The sequence below is a fragment of the Pterocles gutturalis genome, unplaced genomic scaffold, assembly GCF_000699245.1.
Source record: "Pterocles gutturalis isolate BGI_N339 unplaced genomic scaffold, ASM69924v1 scaffold10540, whole genome shotgun sequence".
Classification (NCBI taxonomy): domain Eukaryota; kingdom Metazoa; phylum Chordata; class Aves; order Pterocliformes; family Pteroclidae; genus Pterocles; species Pterocles gutturalis.
The window spans coordinates 1-17,540 of record NW_010140812.1 but is presented as its reverse complement, the minus strand read 5'-3'; the positions used below and the strand labels follow the sequence as shown (position 1 = coordinate 17,540).

Here is a 17,540-nt window from a genome sequence, read left to right as displayed (position 1 = left end):
AAAGCCAACATTTGTTGCACAGCAGTGCTGTTTATGTGCCTTTGGAAGGCTGCCTGTGTCCACTTTACTCTCAAAATAGCAATGATGCTGCCTTTTTACAATTATGCTATTCTTAACACAGCTAAGGGTACAAGGCAGATCACACTAATCTAAACATTGCAAGCACTCAATAACCCAAGCAGCATAAAGTACTCTGTGAGCTTTCAGAACACTTCCCTCCTACCTGTGGATCTTCATAATTATTTTCTCTATTCATGAAATCTTCAATGAGGGCTTTATCTTGGTAAACCTCCGCAAGGCAAACTCTGCAACAGATACAATTGAAGGTGTTGTACATGGCTGAAATTTTCCCAGTTCAATACTGATTTGATAGAACTAGGGTGCAAAAAAAGTTGAAATTTCTATTCACGTGAAATAAGACAAAACCATAGGAGAAGCATATCCCGTCACTTAAATTCAGGAGAATTTAGCCCATACCTAGAACACAGACAGAAACCTTACTTATAATTAAGATAGGTCTGTGGATTTCTGATAATATAACGAGCTCTTCGTCCAACGGAATGAGAAGTTTTATCGAGGGACTCCTCAAAGCTGGCATGCATGATATCCCGAACGACTTGCCATGGAACAAAGGGCCCTTTTACCTGTGAGAAGAACAAAAGTGTTTGGAGTTAAAGCTCAGCTTTTGCGTACACAAAGGGTGGTTAGAAGCAGGATGAATTCCTAGGAGTGAAATGCGTGTTCAGTACACAGACCCCTCAGGTCCTACCTTGGCATTTAGCACATGACTAGCAATGCGGCACAGCATGAGCAGACTGTCCTCTTGCACTGTCCAGGTGACACGCAGACGTGTCATTCTCTGCAGGGCACTCTGGTCAGCTTCGTCATGGTAGCGGAGTCTTTTGCTTTTTTCTACAGAATCCTCTTCTACCAAATCCAGAAAAAAACCCAGTTAGTTATCTCAGTACTACATGTTCTGATTAATTCAGCCTCCTGTCACAGGCAGTACCAGCACCAAGTGGAGTCTATAAGAATGAAAGACAAAGGCAGAGAAGGAAGTAGCAGTTGAGATGGTAAGATGCATTAATACTTCTCCCAGGAACGAGAAAACACTTTAGTTAGCAAACTGACTACCTGGAGCATCATACTACGAAGAATCTTTAAGCCAGCTATCAAAAGTTGATGGTGAATTGCAAGGAGTTAACCTGGTGCAGACATGATGACAATTTCTTTGGTGTGTACAGCACAGTAATGTAACCATGATCCACAGGCAGGCAGCAGCTGCTGTTTTTCTCCGGAGCTAGCATACGGCCCCAGGACATCTAAACCTCTTCGCTGAGAGAGGCAACCCAAAGAGATGGCCACCAAGTTTCCATTTCCCACACTATGTGACAGTCACATCAGCTTTTCTGAAGCAACTTATAGCAGGCGTGTGCATTAAAAAGAATGCTTCTTTTTCCTGATGTGTTAGTTACTTACCCTTCTTCTTCCTCTTTGTCTTCTTTCCAATGTCTTTCCTGAGCCTCTTCCTCTTTTGGCTTTTTCCACCTCTCACTCGTTTGGTTCGATCCTGGTTTGGTTCTTTACTTATTTCAATACATTCCTCTTTCTGGACCTGTGACTCAGATCCTACCTTTCCTTCTCCCAAAATATTAATTTTGTTACCTAAAATGACACATGTACAGTCATGGAGCTTTATAGCAATTCCATTCTACAATATTAAGGTATAAAGAGCAAATGCCAAAGTTTCAATATATTAAAAGACAGATGCCCTCTCAGCCTTGCCCTTTGTTAGCTGTGTCATTTCATGCCACTTCTCACCAGCTCACGCAGAATAAAATCCCACATAAATACAGAATCATCAAGTAATTACCAAGTCTAGCGTAGAGTGCACGAACACAAGGGAACTGAGCTGAGGTTTTATATTCAACCTGAAGCACTTCCTCCACCTTAGCTTAAATGTTAGGCTATGCAATTTTAACAGTGCCTAGTCATACAAAACATCGGTCCCTCTAGACTTTCTGCAAACTGCACATTGGAAATTACAAAGGATAAAAATTGTTCTATAGGAAAGGAAATTATTTACGTATCTATTTTACTGCCCCAGAAGCATCCTAGATCATTGTAAGGAGACAGGAACAACCCATCTCATCAATACTGGATAAAAAAATGATTGTTCCATATATCCAGAAATAGGGAAGGAAATTATTTATCTATTTTACTGCCCCAGAAGCATCTTAGATTACTGTAAGGGGACGGGAATAACCCATATCCTCCATACTGGGTTTGACAAAGACAGTAACAGCTATAGCACAGTTACAGACCCCACCACCAGCGTCACCAGCTTACCTCCAGTACTGAGTGGAAGGGGGTGTTTTGTTAAGAAGGTTTGGAGTCTCATTGTCAGTCCATTTTCAGAAACTGTATTTTCCTAAGACAAGACAGCTTTCAAAAAGGTGATATGCAAAAGGAGTGCATTGGTTTTAACATCACTATACATTATATCCTTTGAGTAGTGTTGGAAATAAATTTTCAGTGTAAAGGAAAAGATCCCTGGCTACAATGAACTCATTCGTCTTATTACTATCACATATTTGAATGGCTCCAGAGCTTTTCTTAAATCATACTGCAATGACCACTAGATTACAAAAGCTAGAACTTCAGCAAATGTCCTCAAGTTTAAAAGAAGTCATCACCAGAAAAGAAATGCTTGATTCTTTCACTGCTACAGAGGCTTAGCAGAATTTTCTGTAAAATAGTATATTTCAAAGCATTTTACACTCCAAAGGAACTTCCAAAAAGCAGAAAACCAAAAAGCAAACACAAACACCGAGTAAATGCCTCCTACACCATACTCTGCCCAGCTTACATCTGAACCCAAGCTGACTGCAAGGTGTTAGGAGTTCTGCCATTCTCAGCAAAAGCCATTTGTCTTGGGTGGAATTTGTTGGTGACAGAAGTTGGTCACAGTTGTGGAGAGGAAAGCCAGGACTGAAGAACTGCAGAAGGTGACAGAACAGCAGATGAAATCTGGACTGAAATGATCCTGCCTGAAGTCAGAACCAAGCAACTCCCATTTTACATATCCACTGCTCGGCTCTAGTGTGACCACTGCTTAGTGGGCAATTACAGACAGTTGTGTGACAGCACCCGTTCAATGCTGCGTAATGGGCAAAAAGCAAAGTAAATGTAAGCAATTCTGAGGCAAGGAGAGCAACACTATGCAGCTGTGTTGGCCTGAATGCACTACGTGATTCCATTTTACCCTTAAAAACGATATAGTAGAACTAGAATAGGTTAAAAGAAAGGCAAAAAGAATGGTTAAAGGCAGAACAGGTTCCATGCTGGGAACAGTTAAATAATTATAGTAGTAGATGCCAGTCTTTAAAATGAGATGACAATGGGAAACATGACAGACATTTACAAAAATCAAGTGAAACAGAAAGGATAGTGGAGAATGGTATTTTTTACAGCTTCCCTTAGTACTACAATTATTAGGGCGCTTACTCCATCAAAAGGAAGTGGTGACACATAATGGACTTTGAAACACTTTGCTACATGATGTTGTGGATAATAAAGGATTTGCATGTGTCCAAAAAACAATTAGACAAATTAATGCTAGAAGAAAAAAAAGCTATTAACAGCACTGAAACATCACCCCCAGGTTTAGAATGGCCTTGAGCCAAACTTGCAGACAGCTGGGAGAATATTCTGAGGAAATATCACTATACATCTCCATCTCTTACAGCCTTCCTCACAAATCTTTTATAGGCAACCCTCATAGAGACAGGACATTAGGCAGAACTGGGATGGCCATTCTGATTTGCCTGTGTTGGGCTTCCTGGTAATTTTTTTTCTGTGTGTATTTCCTTGTCTGGATGTTTCAGTTTTCATCTGAGAACTGCATTTCAGAAAAGCAAGAGGCACCACCAAGTAACCTAAATTGCTTGCTTAACGAAGTGTTTCTCATTTGGCTGAATGTATTATCAAATTCAGTTCAGATAAAATTTACATTCAATTATTTCATTCACTTCAGCACCAAGATTTACCACATTTAGCAGTCATTTCTTTCCAGTGATGCAAAGCCTGACTGAGAAAGCATGCAAGCAGTAAGATTTTGCTACCAGTATCTCAACCTTAAGGATACTAAAATTTGGAAAAATCATTACAATATATAAATTTTAAAATACCCACCTTCCTAGTCTTATTGATGATGTAGCTTGTCCAGATCCAGTTGCGTTTTAGGTGCCCATAAAAGCTGGAATCCAGACCTGCAGCTCCCAACCCATCTCCAGGGATAGTTCCATCATCAACCACCTCTCGGCTGCCTCTAAGAGAAAGAGTAACAACACAGACAGTAATTATTTTGTAGGGAGTGCCCTCTCAGCTGCTCTTAAGTGATGCGTGTGCAATGCACAGAACTCTCCTCTAAGTCAGACAGGGCTAGGAAAAGAGAGGAGAAAGATGTTCCTTCCCTTAGCCCTGTTCCAGAAGTAGCATGATAACAATGCTCTTCCATTTAGTTTTAATCCCTGATATTTAACGACTGAGCTTTCATTTTAACGATTACACCCAGAGCTATTGTTAACCGAGTTCCAATGGCCATGTCAGACCCTGTTCTCAGCACTATTCCTGCTACTGAACTAGAGAAAATACCTGCTCAGATGAAAAACTTTCTCAGGACAAGTGTGGGGAAAATCCCCCCCAGGAACTAGAGGCAATCATAACCCTTTTTCACACTGACTGTCAAGCACTGGTCTCTCCAGTTTTCTAATAAATACATTAAGGCTTGTTTAAAAACATATACAAGCCAGAAAAACAATGCATTGCAATTCTCTCCCTGGAAAGAGGATGACAGTAAAAATAAACAGTACGTAATGGATGAACTGGTACCCTTCACAAATGGGCTGTTTAATTATTACTGTGGTGTTACGGTGCTGAATGGAAAAAAAAATAAATACAACACTTTGCAAAAAAAATCATGGAGACAACCTACTTCTTCTTCTTAAAAAAAATCAAGCTATGAATGAGCGCTGCATATGCAGTAACTATGACAGCTCTGACAATCCACTAGTAACACCAAAGAGTATTTCTGAAATCCTCTTTCGCCTTATGAAAGATCTTTTGAAAGCTACCATGAAAAAATTATTACAGTCAAGCTTTCAATAAACAACTCTCTCATGATAACATTACACCATCAATTAAATGCAAAAACTGCTTCTTGACCTTAAAAATGTTGCAGTCATCTCCAGCCTAACTGCAAGTCAGCACCAGGCAGCCAATTTAAAGGATTTCTTACCATACAATAGAGACTGTATGTGAAAGCTGACAAGTGGACTGAGCAGGATTTTTTTCAATCAGCAAGGACCAGGGGAATTAGGTTTCCTCAACTCCACTGATTTTTTTTAAAGATAACGTGATATAACTACCTGTAACACTGAACTAACTGAAAATACAACGGACTGTGTATTAAACCAAAACACTGACAAAAATAAACCACAACGCACAACACAATGTAGAAAGTGTAAGTGGCGTTCTGCATGGCTGTCACAGGTTGTGAGGATACAATCCTCTCAAGTGTTCTGTTTGTGATTAGGCAGAAGATGAAGTGCGCCAGAGATCACTTCCAGATTTCACTGGTTTACACCAATACCATATTGGAATCTGTAAACAGTGCGCAGCAAAGTGCTACACAGAGGGACAGAATTCAGAATGGGACACTGGGAACTCCTGACGCTACAGGGTACCTGAGACACCCTGACAGAAAGCACAGGAACTGAGAATCTCTAAATTTTTCCCGGACACTAACTGTAGTCAGGAAGCACTCCTTCCCTCTCAGCTTTGCTCTCCCCAAGACTCTTGCAATACACATCTGTACAACTTCGGAAGGAAGCTTGAATCTGGCTTTCCCCTTCCTCTAGCATAAAAACCTGCTTGGTAGACAGGCTACTTGTTAACATGATGCATAACTACGCATTTTTCCAACCATATAGCCTCTAAACTACACCACCCTCCCCCAGCACTGGAGTCTTAACTGCTTTTGCTGTTGAGTGACTCTCTCCAAACCCCAACAGTTCTTTTTGCCCCTCTATCCAGGCAACAAAAGAAGGAAGAAGATGACATACGTGGTGTATTCCAACATGGCACACTTTCGTTCCAGATTGTGTTTATCCGCTGCTGACTCTTGTTCCATTTCCACATCTAGTGCCGTCTCTTCCCCTTGAAGATTACTTTTCTTTGAACGAGGACAGCGGACAACTCCTGGACATATAAATGGTTTCTACGGTCAGCATGAGAAGACAGACTTCAACCCATTTTCAATCCACCCTGCTACAGCAAACTACAGCTCCCAAACAGTACTAACACTCCTTGTTAAAACACGCTGCCTTCTCACAGAGGGTAATGGTGTTCTGGTTAGTTACAAGGCACTAACTTATCCAAAATCATATTCAGGACAGAAGTAATGTGAGGCTGGTGCCCTTTGTAAGGCAAAAACTGCAGCAGTTCACTGATACTCTAGGCATGAACCACAGCCTTTCAGATATTCAAACGTGGCAACGGTCCCCTCAAGAAAAGATGCAGCAGGTTGTGACTGTTGAAACACAGTGTGAACATTGTTCATGCCCGACACGTTCCTGCTGGAGATATGTTCAGGATAAAGTAGAGGAGTCAGGTGAGTGTTTTATATAATAACAGAACTCAAAGGCAGGAAAAAAAACCCAAACAATTTCTAGCTTACTACTGCTTTTTTGGCTGCTCACGCTACAAAGATAACAGGGGACAGGATCTCAGGTGAGCATCTGATCTAGAAGATCAATATAAATTCAAGTACAACACAGAGCTTCCATAAACGTGCCAGCTGGGGAAACAATATCATTCCCATAGTTTGGGGGCTAAATGTAATCATGGTCTGACTAGCCTGCAAAAGCTGCAACCAGCACAAACATGCTTCCGCTTGAAAAATGCATAAGGAGCATTTCACACATAGCTGCTTCAATGCAAAAGCAGATAAAATTACAAATAGATCCTTCTGCCTGGCTGACTAAATGACACAAATACAGAATAGCACTGTCTGTGGTTTCAGGAGCAATTTCTTCCCTCCACATTTTTTTTTCTTCTTGTAGCTGTAGGTCCTATTTAAAAATGTAAAAGGACAAAACACAGAAATAAACTCCAAAAAACTGGGGTGCAGAAACTCCCTTAACTTCCACTTCTCATCTGATTCAGGCTCTCTAATAGGAGGTTTAGCAACATGCTTCTAAGGAAAAGGGATCTCTGCTTAAACCGGCAGAGACTGTGCCAAAAATATACTAGTAACTATTTTCAAAAGGCTTTTTCACAACTGGATTAAAATCTAAGAGGACTATTATCAAACTTGATACCTCTAACAGGACAGCAATGTTCTTCCTTCAACGCTCATCTAAAAATTTCAAGAGGATCTCAACTTCATAGGATTACCTGGACAGACAGAACTTCTAGCTTTTTTCGATGCAGAATGCAACCAGCCAGGAGAACAAAACATTGGAAGTGACAAAACAGAGCCTGCCTCAAGTTTCAGGAAAGGAGGAGGAATTGTGGTGTGAAGAGAACAAACAGCAAAGGTGGTAAGAGTGTCCAGTTATCCCATACCCAGTGGTGTATTGAGGCAGACACACTGCAGATCAAACCAGAAGTTTTCCACATCCTGCATGGTGTTCAGAACGTACAAGCGCCTCTCAAACGGGCGGCTGCTTTGAGCCAGGTTATAGTGGGGGTCACAGATAGTGGTATCAACAATCACAGCGTTTCTCTTCATATAGACAAAGACCTGTAAAACACAGCAGATTTCAGGCTGCTAGGCGAGAATCACTGAAATTGCCTAATTCACAGGACACACGACCCGAGGACGGCTTAGCATCTTCTCAGTCTTTCTGATTTTGAGCCAGTACTCTGACAGAAGACACCCCCACCCTATTGCATTGTATTCCCAAACTTCCCTTGCCAGTGATCCAGAAATTTCACTTCTAGATTTAGAACAGTTTCTCTTCCCCCTTGTGCACAGAATATTCCAAGTTTCCACAGAGAGCGATTATTTCCTACAAGTTCTCATTCAGAATTTGAACAGATGTGGTTTGGGGCCCAATTATCTTCCTCATCCTCATAAAGTACATGGTGGGACTGCTTCCTCCTTTGCATAAGCTCTCTATTTATAAAAAGATGCGCGTGAATGTCATTATTTTACTCTGGTTTTATTCTCTGTCAGTCACCCAGTGCCTAACACCTTGATGGAAAAGACTGTGGCATGCTCATTTTTCATGAAGTGCTGCCAGTCCGGAACCTCCCAGATCACTGTTGTGTGCAACGTTCAGCATTATACATTTCAGTAGTGGCTTTCCAGAGAAAGAGGCAAAATATCTGCACAACTTGCAATATGTCACTTGGATCTGGAGGTTTGCATATACATCTGAAACATCAGTATTTTACTTCACTATTTAAGATATAGACAACCCTAAAATCTTGCATTTATTTCACTGAACACAAACCATGAAGAATAATAGTTAAATTAAAAAAAAAAAATTACCTGGTCTTTGTCTTGAAACTTCTCTGTTGGGCCAAACTGTATCAGTCCCATATAACATAATCTCTGAAGGTTTTCTACCACTGAAAAAATGTACCTCCTGCAGCAATATTAGCAGTATTACAATTAGCACTCATGAAAACAGTAAAAACAATACCAGAAAAATGCCAGTTTCATGCAGCAACCTGTAGCTTCAGGAAACTACTGCTTCTTTTGAAATACTGGGGTTTAGAATTTCTCAGCTGGTATTTTTTGTTTGAATTGTCAGCCTATGGAAAACACATAATATCCCAAAGCTCCAAATTTCCTTACCACAAATCACAGACACAATATTTTAGCCAAATACTAACTAGAATTTTGCTAGCAATTAATAAAATTATCCAGAAATACTCTATGTGAACATGAATTAAACAAGGTCAGAACAACAGCAGATCTGCAGCCGATTTCATGTTATGAAACGAAGACATGAGTAGATAAGCCTTCACATGCCTATATATAAAGAACTGGGCAATGATCCTTGTAGTTAGGATTGTTTAGAATTACTGCTCCAAGAAACTCCTTTCAGTTGCTTACAGCTTTGGCAGAGCAGAAAGTGCAACATTCCCCATGCTGTGTATCCACTATGTGGCAAAATTCTGGAAGTTTCAGGAAACTTTTGCAAGATGTAGTTTCTGAGAGAGAGTTTGGCAAAAAATTAGCTTTGCCCACCTTTAAGTTCATCAAGATCTAAGTTTTTCTGTGCAGTGAAATGGGAATTGGATTTTGGCAGGAGTTTTCTCTAGGGCTCTGAAAGATCATTTGACAAGCCCAGAAATATTGAAGCAAATTTGGTCGAGTTGGAAGTTTTAGCGAATGGAGGGCAAAGAGACATGGTTGTATGTCACACTATTTTGCATAAACCTATCAGATGGAACCTGCAGGTTTCAGAAAATACCATAAATCCAGTTTCCTTGTTACTAAGATTGTGCAAGTAGTAGGCTGGGAATTGCAAACCTGAGCTGACCACGACTCTCGACAGCTGATATCGTCCAGCACTGTTTGCTCACCAGTGACATGTTTGCAGGTTTGCAAAATGCTGTAAGCACCTCCAGCCACCCAAACCTGCGTTAGCAATGACTTTCCGGGGACACTAACACGGTGCTGTTGATTCCACATATTCAAATCACTTTCCTTTAATGCTGCTTTCCCTTCCTACCTCCAGTCCAATCTCAACTTTTAAATCTAGATGAGGAATGGCCAACAATGGCAGACGTGCCAGGAGAGCATGAACAGAAATTGAATGGTATGTATGAGGCAGGAACTGGGAAACGTGGCATCTCCTGAAAGATTTATGAAGGACAGCAACATTTAGACTCCATTAAACTCTGAATTTAGCAGCAGTTGGGAGGGTGTTTTATACAGAAGCAACATCCTGCTGATGAGTTATGAAGGACAGAACCTTCCAGCTCTCAAACACTGCCTGACAGCATGCATGAATATTGTTTATTAGTTTCTTATTACCTTATATTTGGGAGAGAAAAATACAATTTGGCACACTATCCTCAGAAGATTGATGATCCTTGTCTGAAGTAACAAAGTTCTCTTTGACACAAACAGGAAATAACTGAAAAAACGGTCAACCACTCGTGTTTCTTCCCTAGAGCCATTTACTTTGAGCCATCTGCTTACCTTTTGTAGAGAAGCTGCTGTCGGACTGACCTTGGAAGAAATCTGATCAGGGTGTGCTTTTTTAGCGGATCATTTAAAAAATCTTCTAGACCATCCACCTAGAATTATTTTAGAAGTTAATTAAAATGTGAAATACAACTATCCTTTAAAAGTATCATGCTTTGGTACCAGAACTGTCTACTGAAATACTTGCTAAGCAAATGTTACTGCTTTTGTAAAATGCTCACACATTATTCTTGTTAATCAATGAGGTAGAAGATTCAGTGAGATTATAACAAGCTCTTTGCAAGATATTAGCTTAAGAATATGCAGTATTACAGGGCTATACATTTTTTTCAGAGTGTCTGTAAAAGCAACTAACTTTTCTGTAAAAGAAACTAAAGTGTCTACTCTCTGATGGCTAGTTTTGCTACAACAGACTAAGAGGATATTTGTTACTGCTTATAGGTACAGTTGCTATCATCAGACTTTAAGGTAAAACAAATGTAAACCACAAAAAGCACTATACCTTGTAGCTGACTTGTACTATCTGAACAAAGAGCGAGAGAGGCAAGCAGAGAAGAATGTCACTAACAAGAGCCCATCCGTATCCAAACTCTCTGTGAACCGGGAGCGGAGGGACGTAGCGCATCCACGACACGTCATCCACGTACACTAGGAACACAAAGACTGGCTCAGATTCAGACGGGACAAACCTGACAGTTATACTAACAGTTCTACTGCGAGTGTTCAAGCAGAACACATTTGGCAGTTCATACTCTGGAAATCTGAAAATCTGAAAATCTAAAATGACCTGAAAATTATCTAAGCCATTGATTTTCAATCTTTTTTGAAGTAGACTTTTACCTTTTTTTTCAGTGTTGAACCATGGCAAAGTCTGTAGTAAAGTCAGGATGTGCCCCTTCTTACCTGTTTGATTGGACAACTCTACTTCAGTCTCCTGTGCAGGATTTTCAGGATTCCCGACAGTTGTCGTAATTTCCAAGGTCCCATCGGGTTGTGCTTCAAGTACAGCTGCATTCACATCCAGCCCTTGTTTGCTGCATTTTTTCTCACCATCACTACCTCCTTTTTGCTGTGTTCCATTTAAAGGGTGTCCATAAACTAAGTACCAGAGGAACATGTGGACCATTCTTAAACGGGGCATTTTGGGAAGAAAGCCAAGAGAACGCCCAAGTCCTGGCACTGGGAGGGAAAATTAAGTACCAAACAGAAAAATAAGATTAGAACAGGAGAATTAGCTACCTCTGCAAAACTGATGTGAAGAAAACTGGAAGGAAAGATGGGCAGTTGACATAAATATAAGCTACAAATATTAATTCACAAGTAGTAAAGAAGTAGTAGTGACTAGAAATACTCCAGTTCACAATGTAAAAAAAAAAATAAACAGCTAATAAAACATTGGATAGTGAGATTGCTTTAATGTAAACCCCATTTTTCTTCTATAAAAGAAGAAAAAACCCACTTGTATCTTAGGAGAGCCCAACATCTGAAAGTGATTAATAATAAGAAATGGGGCAGTGAAAGACGACAGAAAAAACGAAGTTAACTGTACCTGTAACAGGGTGATAGTTTTTCAGCTGTGTTATGCCCATTTTGTCATCAGTTTTTCTTGCACGACTATTATTATCAGCTTTACCCGAGTTTTCTTGTGTTTCTCCTGAATCAGGAGCTGGCTCTTGCCCCAGGTTTTCTTCCTCAGCATGGTCCTGGGATGTTGGTGTCTGGGGAACTTTAATCCTGTATTTAAACCATACAACACTTCGGTAAAAATTCAGCAGGGTTCAATTTCCTGATTTCAGGAGATGTCTCGCTTCATCTTTCTGCTTCCATTTCTCTATTGCTAAAGAGATTTTTCTTTTGCTTCCTTTCTGTTTATTTCCTCTGCATGTTTTTGCATGCACTAGATAAGTCAAGCTCCCCAAAAGCCACCCACACCATCACTGCAACTTGCCTGTTCGCGGTGCTTGAATTGGAGATTCGGAAGCGCACCTGCTCAATGGCACTTTTTACAAGGGGATCATTAGGACTCACTGAAGGATGCACAACAAACTCTACCTGTTCAGGGCAGCAGAAAACAAACAAAAGGTATTTATGGAGATATTGGCTCTTAATCACCTGCATAAACGATCAGACATTAACAGACAGTTAGTTAACAGTAGCCACAATGGATAAATCCTATGAAGGTTTAATAATTCACAGAATATTAACACTTTTGGATCAAAACTCCTGTTGCTAGTTTCTGTTAAGCAAGAGGCCAGACTGCATGGTCTCTGCACCAATAAACAGTCAATGTCATTTCTACAAACCTCATTTATTTGTATTTTTAAAATCTGAAAAATTTGGGCAACAAACACTTCAACTTGCAAATATCAGGCTGAAAGGGATGAATGAAAAGCCGTACTGCCTCCAAAGGCCAAACTGATACATACTGTTGCTGAAAGTACAGACAATTCAGATTAGTAAGATTTCGTACTGGCTCTACAGTAATTGCCCAGCAGGTGATTTTTCAATTGATTCTCTCTGCTTATGAATATTTCACACTAGAGTTACAACAACAAGCCTCAGCTTTACAACTACAGACATTTAACTTCCATAAACTTCAAGAACAATTTTTTTTTTGTTTTGAAAAAACAGATTATGTTCTATAAATTTCAACTCAGAAGCTAACTTATGATTTCTCATATTCTCTTGGCTTTAAAATGGGGATGAAATAGAAATGTGTTGCAGCCTGACAGTGCAGGGAGAGAACCATGAACTGCATAATTGATAAGCAGCAGAACCTCTCAGAAGGGAGATGCAGAGACTTTGATCTCTGGACTATTCCTTGGTCTCACAATTATCTGCGGCATGATAATTGAAAGCACTAATCTGGTTTTCACAGTAGCTTAGTTTGGAACATGTAGCTTCTGGGCAGCTCCACTGTGGGTTCTGCTACAAAAATCAAAGTCACCCATATATTTCAATAAAAAGGCCCAAAACCTCTTGATAAGTCAGAAGGTTGTGAGAAAAGCTGCTTCTGGTGCCAGGGTTTGTGCAGTCACCTTTTTACTAATGCCATCCTGAATGACTGTAGTACGATAGAGCCTGAGGAGCCCTTCTCGCGCAAGCTTCTGCACCAGTCGGACGATAGACTTTTTGCAGCATTTGGTGGAGACACCTTCTTGCTTCTCTTGATCCATGACCATTTTCTGAAGCCTGAAAGATGCAAAAAATACCTTGCATTTTAGGCAGTTTGGAGCATTACTGGGCTTAAGCAGTTAGAGGATGTGGAGTGAATGGTATTTCCCTACTTCTAACAATTACTTTTCCCTTTTGCTGTAGGCAACTGGTAACAGCTTTTAATTTCAGCTGTATTTTCTATATAATCAAGCTTATCCTTTTTACGTAAGGACTGCTGTTCTCAATGCCAGATTTCTCTGTTTATGGCTACAGTGCAATTAGAAAAGAAAGAAAAGAAAAAAAGAAAGAAAACTTATGCAGATGAAAGAATCCTCAAGCAGGGAAGTGCTGTATCTTACTGGCACACCATGAAAGGAAGAAAAAAGTTCTCTGATCTCTATTTATAAATATAAATATAAAAATTCACTTGTGTAATTACCTGTACAGAACTAATATTGCTTCCAAATAGCTGATTAACTTTTAAGATCCAGTATAACTGCAGGCCCTCCCCCTTCCCTGTGCCGACATCACAGCATGCAGTGCCATCGGGGACAAGAAAGGCCACCGATGGAATAAGCATCACTAAGGTAGTGCTAATGCTACCAAAATGCACCAGTTCCCCAGTACGCTGTTCTCAGAGGGACTCACGTGAACAAGCTTTCAATTAGCCGGAGGTTTCGAACAGCTTCCACAATGAGATTTCGGCGCTTCAGCAGCCTGTACGTTTCGTGAGATCGCTCCACCGCTGTAGCTTTGGAACGCTTTTCCTTCTTTTGGCCACAGGTCTTCTAGCGCACAGTATGGACAAAACAAAAATGTGACATGAACTATTCAATGTCTTCAGCCTGACGCTGGTTCCTCACACAGCAGCAGTTGAGGAATTCAGAGTTTTGATGTATTTATTTGTCACAAACTAGTCAGGTGGGGATTATCTTTTATATCCTCTTCACAGGCAGAAATTAAGATTTTTGTGCGGTTAGATGCAGAGATGTATGCACTTTCTCTGCCCATCCCACATTCTGAGCCATTTGGATTTGAGAGTTTTGGCCTAGAAAGCTGGCAACTGCCTTAACATTGTGCTGCTGAGTCCAGCCCAACATGTCCTGTCTCTCAGAAAGGCTTCTTGTCCCAGGCTCAGTCCTGCTGCAGTGAGCCTACACAGCTTCCACGTTGGGACCCATTTGTTCCTCCTGGTTGACAGCAGACAGCCCAGATGATATGCAGCACTTGTGTGCAGACAGACATTATGTGATGATGTGCATTAAGTCAACACAGCGAATTTGGAGAGCACCAGGGAACTAACTCAGGACTGTAGTTTGGACATCTACCTTCCTATCTCCTGGAATAATTTTCACTTATAATTACAATGCAGCCAAAGTACGAATGTACATTGAAATTAAATTTAAAAACCTAAACCAATCCCATAAATTAATACAAAAACTATAGCCTGAAGTCTTGCTGTAAAAGTACATAACTTAGGTCAGACAGTCATATCAACAAGAAAATAAGATGTGATCTTACCTTCGGGTCTTCAAGTCTGACCTCCTCCACCACAGCCAGATCCCCGTCTTCATCGGTGGAATGAGCACAGGTGGAAAGATTGGACTCCTGCTTTAGAGCTTCCAAAGTAGAACTCTCCCCCAAAATGCTGTCTGGGAGCTCATCGGTCTCTTCAAGAATTTGAGGGGAAGGCAGCTTCTTCCCCTGAGACTTCACCGCTGCTGGCTTTGAGCCTGCTTTAAGAGCAAACAGCCTCATAACTGGTCTGCTCTCACAGTTTCCTGTAAATGTTCAGCTTCTTTCTCTATAAAAGGCTTTCTCCCACCCACCCAGGTAAGCGTACTTAAAAGCATTCTGCCACATTTTTCACATCCTTCTGCCCTGCTGGAAGCAATGGTTTGATCATGAATGACTGCATTCAGCCTCCCAAAGTAAAGTTTAAAAAAAGTGAACTCCTTGTCATCAAATAATTCTCTCCATGCAGAAGCCTCTTCAGAGACAGACTTAGAAGACCACGAAGGGCCAGATCATCTTATCCAGAAACTGCTGTCTGAAGAAAGGAGAGTTTCTGTCATACAAATTCTCAAGGTCTGCCAGAAACATGACTCTTCTGACTCAAAGCAGAAGCTGCTTTGAGAACAGGGATTTCGTATTACTCCAGAGATAATCTACATAAGGAATGGAGATCTGTTCTCCTCTCTCCCTTTGGAGTTTCTCAGAGAAGTTTTAGGAACATTCAAGTAGTTAAAATAAATATAATAAACCAACAAATGCTCTTAAAATATGTTCCCCCAAAAGGCTATCAGCTTTCATATGAAGATGTTGTAAATAACTAAAGAAAAAGATGAAGCAATTAACTTCCGGAGACAAGGCATTTTTGTTACAATATGCTTAGGTGAGCACAGCTGGGGGGCAAGCCATCCTAGCCTACTGCTGCTTGAAGGCAGTTAGTTATCACCTTATCTAGTCTCAGACAAGAAGCCAGTATTACTCCATGTAAACTCACCCCACTTGACATGGAAATAACTAAGTGTAAAAATAAATATATGACCAAAAACCTTTAGCAAAAGCTAATAGCATATTATTTTTTTCTTTAATAAAAGGATCCGTAAAAGAAATGCAGGGTTCTCTCCAAATTTCAAAATCATGATCTACCTTTAGCTGGTGTTGACTGATGTGCATCATCTTGGAAACTTAATTTCAACAGAGAACCAGAGTTGTCCTTCTGAGCTTTTCCTCTCTTCTTGCCATCTTTCCCTTCTTCTTCATGGTCAGACTCGGAGACCACAGCATCATCTTCCCCAGGAGACACATCTGCCGCAGGTGGGGAATCTTCTGGCACTAGAGCCAAAGTAACTGTAGCTAACTGCTCACTCCTGGCCTTCTCTCTCTCAAACTGACGGTTTAAGTCACTCTCCTCCGCAAAAATATATGAAATATACTTTGTTGTCCTTTGCCGACCTTCATCTTCCATAAAACCCTAAGAAAATAGTTGGAGTGTTATTTTGCCACCATCCTTCTCCATTCTTGCACTCTGTTCTCCAGCATCAACAATGGGAAAATTTGCTAACTGTTCTTCCCTCACATCAAAAGATATTAGGTTATTCTCCTTTTCTTCTAAATAACAAAAATGTTTACTAACGTTAACATATGAAAATCAAAAGGAATACCATGCTTGAAAAATAAATATATCTGCATTACCTGCATACTCAAAATGCCTACAGTACGTGGGATGTAGAAAAGTCTAAGAACAAACTGTATGTGTTCAGATGGGAAACAAATTTTTTTTTCAGAAAAAATTATGTGAAATAACCACAAGGCAGAAATTTCCAGAGTGAATCAGACTTATGTGGAACTGCTGTTGCCCTGTCTACTGTAACAGGTGCTCTCAAATAGCTAGAAACTCAAACGTTTTACCCTTATCAATAAGGGAAGATTTCATTTTCACAGTTGACTTAGAAAAAAGTATCTTTAATTATTCCACTGGTTTATATAGTTTGATCGTTTTTAATTCTACAGAACTTTTTACCAAATGACAAGATCTTAGTAAAAAATTCCCTCTTGAGGGAAGATGGCAATTATCCTGCCCTTGTGAAAAGGGGCATGCAAGAAATGACAGCTGAATTTGTAAATCTTGTTAAAATGAAAAAATACTGAAATACCTGGAAATGAGGAGTTTAATCACCATAGCCTCTACAAAAGTAACTGTTTTTTTCCCATAATGTACTGGTATTTTCAAAAGGCAAGTAGATTAATGATTTTAAATGTACAGAGGGTCACTGACAAAATCCTTCAGTAGAGGATCTTGCAGAACAGAAGTTCTCTTACAGCCAAAACCAAACTGCTGTTTCCATTGGTTAAGGTTAACAATGTTATAACATATTACCACAGTAACCACAAGTGTATCTCCACTTTCAGTAAGTAGCTAAATGATTTTATTTTAACCTTACCTTGACAACTTTGTACCTCTCCAGAAGACGACACAGCATCCTTGCTTCTAGCTTCCCCACATTCATAGCCAAGCGAATTTCTGCCTGAGAAATACCTTTGGTTCCCCTACTTTCAACTGTTTTAGAAAGGAAAACCAGAAAATATCTCAGGGAAGTAAATTGACCGAATTTTTTTTATATATATATATATATAGCATATATAT

General features: G+C 40.1%; 1 protein-coding gene across 1 annotated transcript in view; it reads right to left on the bottom strand.

Moving 5' to 3' along the window:
• Positions 1-17,453, bottom strand: part of GTF3C1 (general transcription factor IIIC, polypeptide 1, alpha 220kDa) — a gene marked incomplete at its 5' end in the record, with an annotated part of 31,414 nt that extends 13,961 nt beyond the window's left edge. Inside the window, 19 exons of the mRNA XM_010083812.1 lie at positions 224-305; positions 502-644; positions 770-927; positions 1,480-1,665; positions 2,350-2,431; positions 4,195-4,330; positions 6,126-6,261; positions 7,630-7,807; positions 8,561-8,657; positions 10,226-10,323; positions 10,734-10,879; positions 11,135-11,410; positions 11,781-11,965; positions 12,180-12,283; positions 13,270-13,423; positions 14,036-14,172; positions 14,909-15,120; positions 16,043-16,367; positions 17,338-17,453. Coding sequence (XP_010082114.1) covers positions 224-305; positions 502-644; positions 770-927; positions 1,480-1,665; positions 2,350-2,431; positions 4,195-4,330; positions 6,126-6,261; positions 7,630-7,807; positions 8,561-8,657; positions 10,226-10,323; positions 10,734-10,879; positions 11,135-11,410; positions 11,781-11,965; positions 12,180-12,283; positions 13,270-13,423; positions 14,036-14,172; positions 14,909-15,120; positions 16,043-16,367; positions 17,338-17,453 — 2,951 coding nt within the window. The remainder of the gene's footprint in view (positions 1-223; positions 306-501; positions 645-769; positions 928-1,479; positions 1,666-2,349; positions 2,432-4,194; positions 4,331-6,125; positions 6,262-7,629; positions 7,808-8,560; positions 8,658-10,225; positions 10,324-10,733; positions 10,880-11,134; positions 11,411-11,780; positions 11,966-12,179; positions 12,284-13,269; positions 13,424-14,035; positions 14,173-14,908; positions 15,121-16,042; positions 16,368-17,337) is intronic.
• Between the last annotated feature and the right edge of the window lie 87 nt (positions 17,454-17,540).